General features: G+C 51.7%; 1 protein-coding gene across 14 annotated transcripts in view; it reads left to right on the forward strand.

The window, feature by feature from the left end:
- The window catches only part of LOC146204005 (TOX high mobility group box family member 3-like), a 615,155-nt gene that overhangs the window by 528,609 nt on the left and 73,740 nt on the right, over nt 1-12,806 (forward strand). For all 14 annotated transcript variants that reach the window (XR_014703941.1, XM_084589039.1, XM_084589037.1 and 11 more), the window contains one exon: nt 1,530-1,610. Coding sequence is in view for 13 of the 14 variants with exons in the window: in XM_084589039.1 (XP_084445165.1) it covers nt 1,530-1,610 (81 nt within the window). In the remaining variant the exon portion in view is untranslated. The remainder of the gene's footprint in view (nt 1-1,529; nt 1,611-12,806) is intronic.

Genomic DNA, 12,806 nt, shown 5'->3' on the forward strand with positions numbered 1-12,806 from the left:
AGCGCGCCCCCTCTCCACGGGCCGCCTTCCTCGGTCGCCGAAAAGAACGGGCCGGCCTACATTTTCCGTTTTCGCGCCGACTGTTTCCTCATTTCTAGATTCCCCGGATCCTGAAATCGCGACCGCGTGCCACTTTTTTTTCTTTTTTTCGCGCGCCGCCACTTCATGCGAACGCCGGGCTCCCGCCGCGTCTTGGGCGGAGGCCGCTGCCACTGTGAGCCCTCCACCGAATGCTTAGTTAAGCTTAGTTAGGCTAGCTCGAGTTCGACAGGGTGTTTGGTGGGTGATGCGTGTCCAGATGGTAGTTTCGAGTGGTGCCGCCCGTCGCGATGAGAAGTACAGAAAATTTGCGAAATATAGTTTCGTGCTTGAGATCGCGTCGATTGCATCGCCATAACACACAGCCTAACGAGAGGAGTAAACAGTTTTTGGCGCACCCACCGCGTGTTAACCGCGCCGCTTGGTCTTCGCAGCACGCTCTCCGTCGGCTAACGGGGCTGCGGTCAAGAGCAACGAACGTTAGCTGTACGCTCGCCGCTAGCGGCTCCGAATGCGATCTGGCGTTTGTAGCGGCTGACGCCGTCTTTTAGGTTCCCAGTGGAACGGTTTGAACACCGGCTGGTCAACGCAGGTTTCGTGTAGGAACGTTCGTTTTGCGCTGCCCCTTAGATACCACCTTGTCCATTGGTTGCCATCACATGCTGGTTTTGGTGAACGATTAGTCGATATCTTGACTGAAATGAGGGAAACATTAATTTGTGTATTAGGAAATGGAAACACCCGTATGCAGGCCGCCAGCATGCCCACGAATTTGATTTCCGCCTTCAGGGTAGGTCCTCGGTACTTCGAGGTGACGTTTTCGATAGAGTGAACTCTCGTATTCTCGTCACTTTATGCTGCTAAGTTTATCTATGAGCTGCACTCATTCGGTGGGTTTAGCGCTATCACCCACGCACGTACAGCTTTTGTCAAAAGTGCAGAGCCCAGGGGATCTGATTCTGAGCCGTTTAGTGACGCTGATTCAGTATTAGTGGAGGTCCTTCCCATTGTATAGGGTAGGACAAAAAAATGTGATTACCATAAGAGATTTGGAACATTGGAAATCCATTGCAAGCTGCGCGAAGTGGCCCACAAGCAGACCCCTTGGTCTCTACACTTTTGGCAGAGACTGTACCTCATGCTTGTTTGTGCCCGAGCTTCCATAGCGGCGCAAGTTGGCAAATTCGCACTTCTTCAATGTACTACCCTCGCTCTCGTGTACTGCGGCGTATACTTCCTTTTTTGCGCGTCACTTGCAGCCTGCCATTGTTTTGTTAACTGACCACTAGCCACGGTTAGTTTCATCGTTTTACCAAGCTACGATCGAGCTAGTGCACCAACCTCGGCGTATAGCTCCACACGACGGGCCGTGATTCTCGGCGAGCTTGTGCTGCTTTGTGGGCGCGCCCATCCGCCGGGCTGCGCCCTGATCAATCTCGTCCAGGGCGGCATTCCGTCCTCCTAACTGGTTCGTCTTCTTTCCTGCGCAGGCGATGGATAACTTCGACTTGTCCCTCAACATGCAAGACCAGGGTCAAGAGAGCGGCGGTACTCAGTCATACCTGGACCAGGTGAGAAATTGCGCTTTCGCTTCGCCCTTCCGAGCCGGCCCTTGTCCGGCAGCCAAGAATATCGGTCCTTCCCACGCGGGGCCCTCCTTGCAGAGACACCACCGTCGGGGAGGAAGAGAGAAACGGGTGACGCGAGGAAAAAAAGAACTGGGTCGCTGACCTGAAGATAGATACGTTTTTCTCCTCGCGTATGGAACGCCAGACGGGCATGCCTCCGCGGCCGTGTTCATTTTCGTGTTTTCCCTCATGCTTGTGGCGCATGCTGGCGCTCGAATTCCGCCTCTCCATCTCATTTTTATTGTTATTATTTTTTTTTAATTCCGAGTCCGACAGAGACAATCGGGCTGATAACGGTGTTCCTTTAGACTCTAGCGAGTTCGCTTTCCGCACTGAAGAATGATGGGCCGCGGTGGCGCGAAACGATTTCGTCGCACCTTTTCGGCGACGGTTCGTTAGCGCCTGTGGTCGTGAAGGGGGACGGGTTGCGGCTGCTGTCCGTCAGGCGGGGCCCGTGAGCGTGCGTTTCTTCGGAAGCACGAAGTGGAGCGCTCCTAGCCGCTGGACAGCGCCGAATCCCTGGCCTGGCGGGGGAACCCGTGGTTGCTGCTCTCGTCCGAACGGAGGCGCCTGCGTACACACTGCATGCACATGCATGCAGTGCCCTCCTAGCGCCAAGTTAATCGGCGAACGCATTTACAACGAGCCCTTTGCTTCCCCCCCTTGTCTGTGCCGGGGCGTATGCTCACGCGCGTCCTTCCCGGCAGCCTTCGGAGCGGCATTAGCGCATGCTAATGCGAAGGTGCGGCGCATTGGTATTTGCCGGCTGTTCTGCGTGCCGTATTAACCTGATGCGCGCCACGGACACGGCTGGCTTTGTTCCACGGCGAGATCGGGAAGTGAGATCGCTGACGAGCCTTGCATCCTAACTAGCTTTCGACAGCTCTGCGTGCTTTTTAATTGCGCCCATTTCTTCGTGAGCTGCGGGACTAACATTTTATGCGGCCGTTATGTGCCACCCTTGTTTCTCCATTACTGGCCGCTGTTGAACAGACGTGCGCGAAGCGTTCGTTTCCCGAGCGCCGCAGGCGCCATCGATCCGGCCAGCGACCAGCCCTTGTTCCGGGCAAGCCTCGCAAAATCATTCGCACATTTCACACAGCGCGGTGTGTAAAAATACCATTTCCCCGTTTGGAGCCCAGTTGGCTTCTGACACTAAGCGCGGTTTTTAGCGCAAGCAGGAACATTAGGCGTTTAGCGCAGTGGGGATGAAGCAAGTGGGTCAAGCTACAATTTTGCCGCTGATCCGAGCAACCGCAGTGGCCCACTAGCTTGGTGCACTCGGCAATTTTTGGTTGTTACTTGCCTCGATGCGTCGGGCGGACGTCGCTAACGAGCATGGAGCTGCGCGAATACGTTGAGTGACGGGATGCCAGGTCCTTGCTTTGGCCCTCCGTGATGTGCACTTTCCCAAACCTCCGTGTTCAGTGGCGTTTCTCTCACCATGTATAGTGCACTGCAACTTCGCGCCCATCGGGCTTCTGTCGTATAGGCCTCCTGCTACTGCTCGAGGGCGCCGCAAGAATGAGATCGTTTGCAGCCACGTGCATTTACTTTTTTTTTTTTTTTTTTTTTTTTTGCAGTGTGCCGTTACCACCAGGTAACGGCGAAACCGCAGAAACTTTAACGCGATATGGCTTGAACCTCAGTGAAAACGGAAATGGGCTTGGAAGCCTTGGAACCTACTAACTTATGGGCTGGTAACAACGTAAGAAAAGTGCCGGGTTTCAAAAGCGTCTGCTATTGGCGCACCGTGAAAGTGGCGTTGTAAACACATTTTAATTATTGGCTGCAATTACATTTTAACTTACAACTGGATACTACTACTTCCGGTACTTGTAGTTTGAGCAAGAAGTATGGAAATCAGGTCGATGAAACGAGTATAACATCCGGGTGGCTCCGCTACAGCAACCTACCTGCGCGCGGAGTATTCGTTGAGCTGCCGTTTTTTTTTTTCTTCTTTTTGTCTTCTGTAAAGCATTCCCAGCACAGTGGGCGTGGAGTGTACAATGATCAAGGCGAGAATGTTACACAATACCTAGGTCGAATTTCTTAAACTTGGACTCTTTTCAGGCGGCCCCGCCCTTGCTCACGCTTAGTCGCTGCGTGGTCCGCATTGTCATCTTACGCCGTCGGAGCAGCACCTGTTGGTTCGAAATTGCACAGTAGCGGCGAGCGTGCAGCTGGACCTGTCGCACCGTGAAGGCGAAAGTGGCCCGCTGGCCGGAGGAGAGAGTTCGCGGATCACGCTGGCGCGGACTCCTCGCCGGCCGCCCCGCGGCGGACTCTCCGTTGTGTTTCGCCAGCCGGCCGACTGTCAGTCGGAGGACAGCCGCACGGAGCGCCAGCTCCGCTGCTCGTTGCTCCGCGTCCGGTGCGTGAACCCGCTCGTCAGCTGCAATGGGCGATGGGGCAGCGGCGGCTCTGTTGATACGCCGGCGGCGCGGAGAAAAAAGCCATTTCGTGTCGGGGCGCGCCGGCTCTAAGTGGGGGACATGGCAGGGATTTCACTTTCCAATAATAAGTGTGGCTTTTCTCAGCCTTTTCCCATCGCTCTTTCTCTCAGCGGCGATCGCGTCGTAACGCAGATCAAAATAAAGCCAGCTCAGATAATAGGTGATGGACGTAAAGCAGGACATTTGTGGTCCCAGTCAGCATCGTGTCGAGTGTAATGGCGCGTGGTCTTTTAATGGTTTAATTGGAAACTATCCAGCGAGCACTTTCCATTGATTGGACGCCCGAGTCACGTTTTATTTTGATATATCGGAGCCATGCGGCCACGCCATTTGCTTTTCTCCTTCGATTTTCTGACCGCGTTAAAATTCGCCAATCTCGTTCTTGTCCGACATGAGTTTGCACGGGCGCGAGATCGTGTCTGCCCGTCATTACGTCACGTGTATGCGTCGATTTTTTTTTTTTGTTATCATGACCATTTGCATCGGGCGGAAATGTACTTGCAATTTGCGAATGCTGTGTAAAAAGGAAAAAGAAAAAAAAGAAGATTGAAAGAGAGAAAGTGTTGGATGCGGTTCCGCCTCCCTCCAGGAAAGAGTACTGCGCGAGGAGTGAACGGGTGGTTGCAAATGGTTGTCTCTGCTTCACGCAAGGCTGCGACAAGCAGGAAGTGGGCGGCGGGAAAATGCGGAGAGACTCCTGTCGCCAGAGGACGAAGCAAATCTTTTATCGTTTTCCGTTCGTTTTGAGCGTGGGTGTGGACAGCTGTGGTGCTGTTGTCTATGCTTATGAGCGTTTCTTTCTTTATATTTGCTTCCTCCCTTCACCCGGTCTTCACCTAGTAGATCCGCTGGGCTATTTAGTTTTGAGTGATAACTCCATGACACGTGAAAGGGAACAGCGCAAGCAGCCAAAGAAAAACGCTCCAGGGCCGAGGCGAGCTATCGAATCTTGCCATCGGGACAGCCATTTCGTAAGAGCAGGTACTTTTGCGAAAATGGCACGCTGACTTCTATGGTATGTCTGGGACGAAGCAGAGGAGGAGCGAGGGAAGGAAGGTGCAGGCCGCGGAAGGTAGCCGGGCGAGGAGGGTGGAGGGACCGGCGGGCGGAGACGAGGGGGGGACCTCGTCGGCCTCTGGGAAAAAGAAGAAACTGGTCTCCGGCTCGTTCTCATCACGGCGCCGGAGATTTCTCTTTGTGCGCTTCTTTTGTTTTACCTTGTCATTGTTGAAATTGCGGCACATCAGTCTCCGCCGTGTACGGCTGTCTCGCGTCGCATTGTTCATAATGCCTAGAATGAGCTGCCGCCTGTCGCTGGCTCGTTGCAGTCTCCGTTCCCAGCAGGGTGTCTGGAAAGCCTGCGCGACTCGCCGGAAAAAGTTTTAAAATTTTTAGCCCCCCCCCCCCCCCCCCCCTCCCCTTTTCTTCTTTAGAATGCAGGTGCGCAGCCGGTTGGCCCCGTTTGCATTTTCGACCGAACATTTCGGCATCGCCGTCGCTTACTGCGCATGAAGTTTGTGTAACTGGCTGAGAAAAAAGAAAAAAAAAAAGAAAAAGAAAAGCTGAGGAAATTGCTCTCATCTTTCTTTGTGTGGGCATAAAAGTACTGATATAAAGTTTAGCGCGCCGACAAAGTGCCGTCTGTCGACCGGCTTGTTCGGTGAGTAACCAAAACCAAACGTACACACACGCTCGCCATCCGACCTCTCCGAGCGGTCGCGTCAGACTTGTCCGGCTACTTTTGCTTCTGAACGCTTTCGGTTGACGGCGGACACGTCTAACCTCTGAACAGATATACGGGCATATACGGCTTAGAGCTGTGTGCCCCAAGGTTGGAGGTTTCGATCCTTCGCGGCCGTTGCATTGCGATAGCCGCGGAATGCAATAACGCTTATGGTGCGCGCTGACTAGCGTGTTGCCCGACGGACAGGTGACCTAGATTGATTTGGAGTCGACGCACTACGGAATATTTCTGAGCCCGCAGAACTGACTGATTCTCATCAGCCGCGTGGAAGCTCCGCATCACGCTCTGAGTTGGTATTATATTTCGCTCGCTAATGACCATCGCAGTTACGCCTTTTTACAGCTCACCTCCCGCGGTTGTTTGTGCCTTCGACGTTGTGTGTGTCGCTGGCCACGTAACCGATCGTTATTACCGTGTATGGGGTTTTTTGTTCTCGGCATGTCTAAACCAGGCGGGCCATCATCAGCGATATTTAACGGCTGGAGAGCGCGTGCTGTCGGTCACGACCGGTGTTTCTTAAACGGCTCTGCGCAGTCGTGGCTGAAATAATGCTGACCTAAACAAGAGAGCATTGCGTCACGAGAGAGGCCCCCCTCTCGTTTCTCTTGCCCCCGGCAGGCTTGCTGTTGGCACTGCCGTGAAACGGCGTATGGTCGCGGGCCGTCCTTGACATAGCGTGAGTTACGTCAAAAGGAAAAAGGCTTCAACAGTTGGAGCATGACGACTTCATGGCCGCCGGCGTATTGTATAGCCGGCCAGGAATGAATGCGTTTAATCACGGCGGAACAAAAAGGAGGCGAGGACGCGCTGAGGTCATGAATTGCTGCCAGCCCCTGTGGGGAGGCTGCCGATGTGCGGCTGCGCTTCTCCGGCCCGTTTCACGGCGCGTCTCGCAGTTTCGCTAGCTTCGGAGCCTTGACTGGACCGGCACGCGGACACGCGGCTACTCATCCCGAGCGACATGTCCGTCGGGTGTACTTCGGAGGGAACGGAGGTGAAGGATTACTTGCCTCTCGTCCCGCTGGCTCGATTGCTGTGGCAGCTTTCGCCTCACAGCCGCTGGGCTGTCGCTAGCTGTCGACTGGTCTTCTGTCTGTGTTTTGTGGTCCGGAATTAAAACAGTGTCCTTCAAGTGCATGGGCCGCGACATAATGCATGAAACGGCTGTTCTGTCGGGTTGTTTCAAACCTCCTTCCTTCTTGACGTAACGCGTTGTGCAGCAAATGTAATAATTTCTACAGGAACTAAATTTTGGGGGTGGGGGGAACTTAGGCTCTTTAAGTGTATGATGGGATAATGTTAATGGCTCCCGCCAGGGGCTCCGCTCGCTTAATTGCAAATCCCTTCCTTTGCGCCTCTAATATCTCACGCATTCTGATTAGCGCACAAATCAAATCAAATCAAATCAGATTTATTTTCCAACAAGTGGATGGTCGCCTGGGCTAAAAGCTGTACAAACAGCTTGACAGAGGCCCAGGAAACCGGTACCCAACAGAGCAGGAGCAAACAGCAGATTCCAAAAGTTCGTTAACAATATGACCATGACATCAAAAGTATACAATGTATATCTCTGCAGCACGATATGAAAACAAAACAAAAAAGTTGTTCAGTGATGAAAACAATGGAACAAGCTCAATGCAGAAAGTTCGTAAAGGTGAGTATGATATTTAAAGAACACATGCATGAATAGATTATATATGCACGAAGTAGGTTCTTAACTGCTTAGGACTAAAACCAACTGTGTTTTTGTTTTTACAGTCCTACGCTACCACGTTATCCAGCTACCGGTCGTAAGCGACCACCCGACATGGATGTAAAGACTCGCTTTAATCGAGCCGTACCGACGTGCCTGCGTGGCCTAAGAGTATATATAGCGTGCCTATAGCGTCATCCAAGACCGGTGAAAGGTTGATTCCGATCCCACTTAACAATGAGCAACCCGATTTTACAGCTCCTCTGAGCTTTATGGTATCTTAGGGTCTCTTTTAAGTCTCACAAACCATCGAAGAATCAGTGCTCGGCCATGTGATCTGCCAGCCACCACCTGCCAAGAACATACGCCTTTCCGGAATAGCACATGAGAGATTTTCCTTACATCTGAATTTTTCACCCGGCTCGCCTCTCCCTTACAAAAGGAAATTGAATTTTTTTTCTCTCTTTCCATTTTGCCACCAATCAACCGTAGCAGGTGGCTTTTCTGTGTACCTGAATAAACCGTGGTAGGTGGCAGGCGGGCGGCACTGCCATGTGGAAGGGGCTTCACACATTCGTAGTGGTTTTTCATTGGAAAAAAAAAAATAACAAACACCATACCGGACAGTGTAAGTTAACATACTAGTCTGAAGTTTCTGGTGAATTCGCTTACATTTTTAGGAAAGCCGCTGTGGATACGGTCGTGGCCGGTTGACTGTGGTAACGGCAAAATTGGCCGAGGACGCGTATTCTGGGCCTCTTCGCGTGGCTCTCGCCCGTTCACACGGGACAGCTTGAGCTAGTGCGCTTGTCCAGAGCCACCCGTGCAGGAAGAATGCAGGATTGTCCACGCCCGCGACATCGCAGTTTGTAAAATGCCGGGAGCCGGCCGTCCTTTACCGACAAGGAAATGTGCGGACAAGGTAGTCTCTCTTCCTTAGTTAGTTGGTGTGCAACATGTATTGAAACAACGCCCAAAATTGTGGGAAAAATTTGCGCATGCAGAAGAAGGGAAGTCAGTGGTCGAATTGTGATCCCGACGCATGGGACCCCATGTGTGAGGAATGAGACCATCGAAGCAACAACTTTTATGGAGGCGAAATGAGGAAGGTAGGAGAGGAGGGTAACGAATCGCACAATCATATTGAGTGTGGGGCGAGACTACCATTGTGGGTAGTGATAATGACCCGCTTTCCCCATTCCTGTGCCACACATGCGTTTACTCCCCGAGTAAACAACCCGTGGCGACGTTGGGCCTCATCTGCTCGCAACAACCGCGGCGCTGTCGCTTAGCTCTTGGGCCCGCTGTTGGCGGCAATGATCCACCGACTGGCTCTGTCGGGCACTCTCCCCGGTGGGGTCGCTGCGAAGCCGCCGCCGACGCACGTGAGCGCGCAGGACGCGTGGCACGCGAATGATGCCCACCCCTTTCCCTTTACCGTGCGCGCGCGCTGTTCGTTCCGCATCCCCGCGCATGTTCTTCGTCTTGCGGCTGGCTCGCTTGGGCCTTCTCCGTTCCGCTCCCCTTACACTTGGCGGCGTGCGCCCGTCAGCGTGTTGGGCTTGGGGAGCCCGAGGAGGGCGGCGAATCGTCCATGCGGGATATGTGGCGCATCCCCCAGACGGCGAACGCGCTGTGCTCCTCTTGAAATCGCGCCCGTGACCCATGAGCTCAGTACGCTAATAAGCGGATCAGGTTTCGCCAGTACATCTCGCGAATCTGCGGTTCGGAAACGCGTGCGCACAAAACGGTGGCGGCGTTGGACGTGCCTGGACTTGGTGGTGTATCCTTGTTGCTACGACTGCAGCGCCTGCACATGCGGCTCCCAATTCAGCTTCGTTGTCATGCGATCGCTCCATCTGGGGCTCAGTAATGACAAGGCCTGCATTGTAGCTTCTCTGCCTTAAGGGCTATGACGCTAAATACTACTCGACATAAACTTTACCAGCTTGCTTCTAAACTGTAGTACAAGTGCCTTGCGTGCTTTCCTAGACGGTTGCGTATATGGCTCGCAACCAAAATGTGGCATGTTTTTATTCCGCTTAAAGTTCTTGAGGTTTTTCATTCTGGGAAATTACTTTATAACGTGTAAATCATTTGGCGTATGCGTCAACTTTCAATTCTTTTAGGCTGTTTCAATCGCTTTTATTCTACGGTAGACGTTTCGCGCCTAGGAGCGTTGTGTCGTGTTTGAAATTTCCCGCGGGGGGGGGGGGGGGGGGGGGGTAATGTGGGTCATGTGACGAGATGTCTGCTTTCACCGAGGAAAGGGGAGTGGGAAGGAGGGGCAGCTAGTGAACGCGTTGTGGCGCGCACGACTTACAAGCGTGTGTTGGGATGTGTGATAATGCTATAGTAATAATCAAAATTTTCAATAATTCAGGCAAGGAAAACTAAAAAAAAACAAAAACAAAAACAAATCGCAGGAATGAAAAGGCGCTGTCTTGCTACCGCCGTTAAGGCCAAGCTTAAGCGTCCTCCTATTTTTTTTTTCTAGGTTCCAATTTCTGCGCAAGGCAAGCTTTCTGCTTTTCTTTATGGCAGAGCTGAATGCCGAACACTACGGAATAAGTTCAATAGGGGATTAAAGCTCGCTGACACACACACACACACACACACACACACACACACACACACACACACACACACACACACACACACACACACACACACACACACACACACACACACACACACACACACACACACACACACACACACACACACACACACACACACACACACACACACACACACACACACATTTCCTCACTGAAGAACTGGCAGAGAGCTCAAGTGACGGACAGCTTGCCGGTTTTCATGTTGCTATTTGGTTCCATATCTTCCTCGTATTGTTGGCGCTGTTAAAAGCCTTACCCTAGTGGGGAGGTCAGGGTCATCTTTTGTGAGGACGTTTTTCCTGCCGCTCACCTGGGCGGGGCAGCGGCGCATTCCGAGAGGCGCCTGCCTGACCCAGAAGGAACAACTTGATGCCTCAGGTGCGGCTGAATGAAGCAGCTGTACTATATACTCCGTGACACAAACCGTTTGCAGCACTGCGGAAGCTACGGGCGACCTCGGGCTAATCAGAATGGTGCGCGCTGCTGAATTGTGTTCTCATAGGCACCTCAGTGTGACAGGTGGCTTCATCTTTGCCTTAAAAGAGGAACTAGTATTTATCTTCATTATCTTTGTAGCAGTTGGCCTTCTGTGTCCCCGCCGCGGTGGTGCAGCGGTTACGGCGCTCGACTACTGTGCCCAAGGACGTGGGATCGAATCCCGGCCTCGGCGGCCGCTTTTGAATGGAGGCGAAAAGCTAGGCGCCCGTATGCTGTGCGATGTCAGTGCGCGTTAAAGAACCTCAGATGGTCGAAATTTCCGGAGTACTCCACTACGGCGTCTATAGCCTGAGTCGCTTTGGGACGTTAAGCCCCACAAACCAAACCAAACCTTTTGTGTCTTTTTTTTTTTTTTTGAGGGACTGACGCCCGTCCTGTTCTTATTAGCTGATTCATAGTCATGTCGTATTGTTTTTCAGTAGTTCTGCGACGTATGTGCTATCATTGTCAAAATGTTAAAGCCCACGGGTGTGCTTCAAAGCCGTGTAGCGGTGCTTCTGTCATCCCTGGAAGGCCTTCATGGTGGAAAAGGTATTTAAAAAAAATCTTGCTAACTCAAGAATATTTGGAACACGGGGAATGCATTACGAGACACACGGTGTGGCGTAGAAGCAACCCCACCACCACGGGCTGTAAACATCTGATAAGTACTCTGCTGATATATTGATTTACTCCACTGTAATCACACCCCAAAGAAGTTGGATTAAATATAGGACACAGCTGTACGTCGACGGAGGCGAAGTGCTAAGTAATCCTGTGTGCCCTGCGATTGAGAATGCACAGCGGTCAAAATTAATACGGAGCCCTTCAATTATACCGCCGCCCTAGCTAATCAGAGACGTTTCGATTGTTCTTTTTCCTGCTGTCACTGTGGTAGTGCTGAATGGTGACATCTACATACGTACGCGTTTCATGCACGCACGTTAGCCAGTTAGAAGGGCTCGCATCTCCTCGTCCAGGCTAGTCCAAGCTGCTGGTTGTGCCGTCCTCCAGAAGGACTACAACAGCTGGCGCTTGGTCAACAACACCGTCGACGATGTGGTCCAGTTTTCTGGTCTCATCTTCCTGATTGAGAAAGTGCTGCTCATAACGTCTCCGTTTTGTTCGGCAGTCACTTGCCCGATGCCTTGACAAACTCGAGGCAGCATGTCTCGAACGTATTGAAGGGCCACAAAACCCTTCATCTCGCGCCAAAGAAGTTCTGTGGGGTTCGTTTGGCGGTGGTAGGAGGGCACGAAGTGCCGAGCAGCTTCAGGGTTTAGTGTTTCACGTGTGCTAACAAGCTTCACGACCATGAGCTTTGCCTTCACTATGTCGCTGCCCCACGCAACACCTTTCCCGGTCAGCCAAGCCCGTATGTTCTTTGAACTACTCATGCGCGCTACTTCATCCTTTGTTTTAGCGTGGTATGATGCATTGTCCACCACTATATGTAACGCCGCCTGGTGGCAGCTTAATAGGGAGCAGTTCGTATGTGAACTACTTTTCGTAGTGTTCCCCGTTCATTTCCTCGTGGCAATCGCTCTAGCTTTTCTTAGCTCGGAAGACTTCCGCTGCGTCCTGGACAAAAACGCATTCACTGCTGCAGGGCGTCACAATAAGTCCGCCGCCTACTGCTCACCGAGCACGGGAAAAATGAGTGTTTTAGATTTATATTTTTGTTTACCCTCGGTTTTTAACAATTTTAATTGGGATATTTTAGATACTCCCTACGGTAGTGATCACCAACCATTGCTAATCAACTTATCATCACCTGTAGTCATTCTATGCAAACCAAAGCACTGGAAGCTACATATAACTTATTGGGCGATCTTTCGGAAAAAAAAAAAAAAAAAAAAAAAAGCCAGGTTACATGAATTGTTATCAGAAAGTTTGTCAATTGACGAACTAAACGAAAAGTTCACAGCTTGTATCTTTACCGCTGCAGGAATCGTTATCCCACAATCCTCAGGAATAGTGAATCAAAACCATAAAGTCTGGTATTATCCAGATTGTAGGAAAGCAAAAAAAGCAACAAAATAAGACCTGGGGAGTGTTCCGAAGATACCCAAAGTATGAAAACTTCTTTAAAAAAGCAAGAGCAAAAGCACGCTACATCCGACGAAATGTCGAAAAAGACTCATGGCA

This window comes from Amblyomma maculatum, chromosome 1, assembly GCF_055883805.1.
Source record: "Amblyomma maculatum isolate TAMU_Amacu chromosome 1, ASM5588380v1, whole genome shotgun sequence".
Taxonomy (NCBI): Eukaryota; Metazoa; Arthropoda; class Arachnida; order Ixodida; family Ixodidae; genus Amblyomma; species Amblyomma maculatum.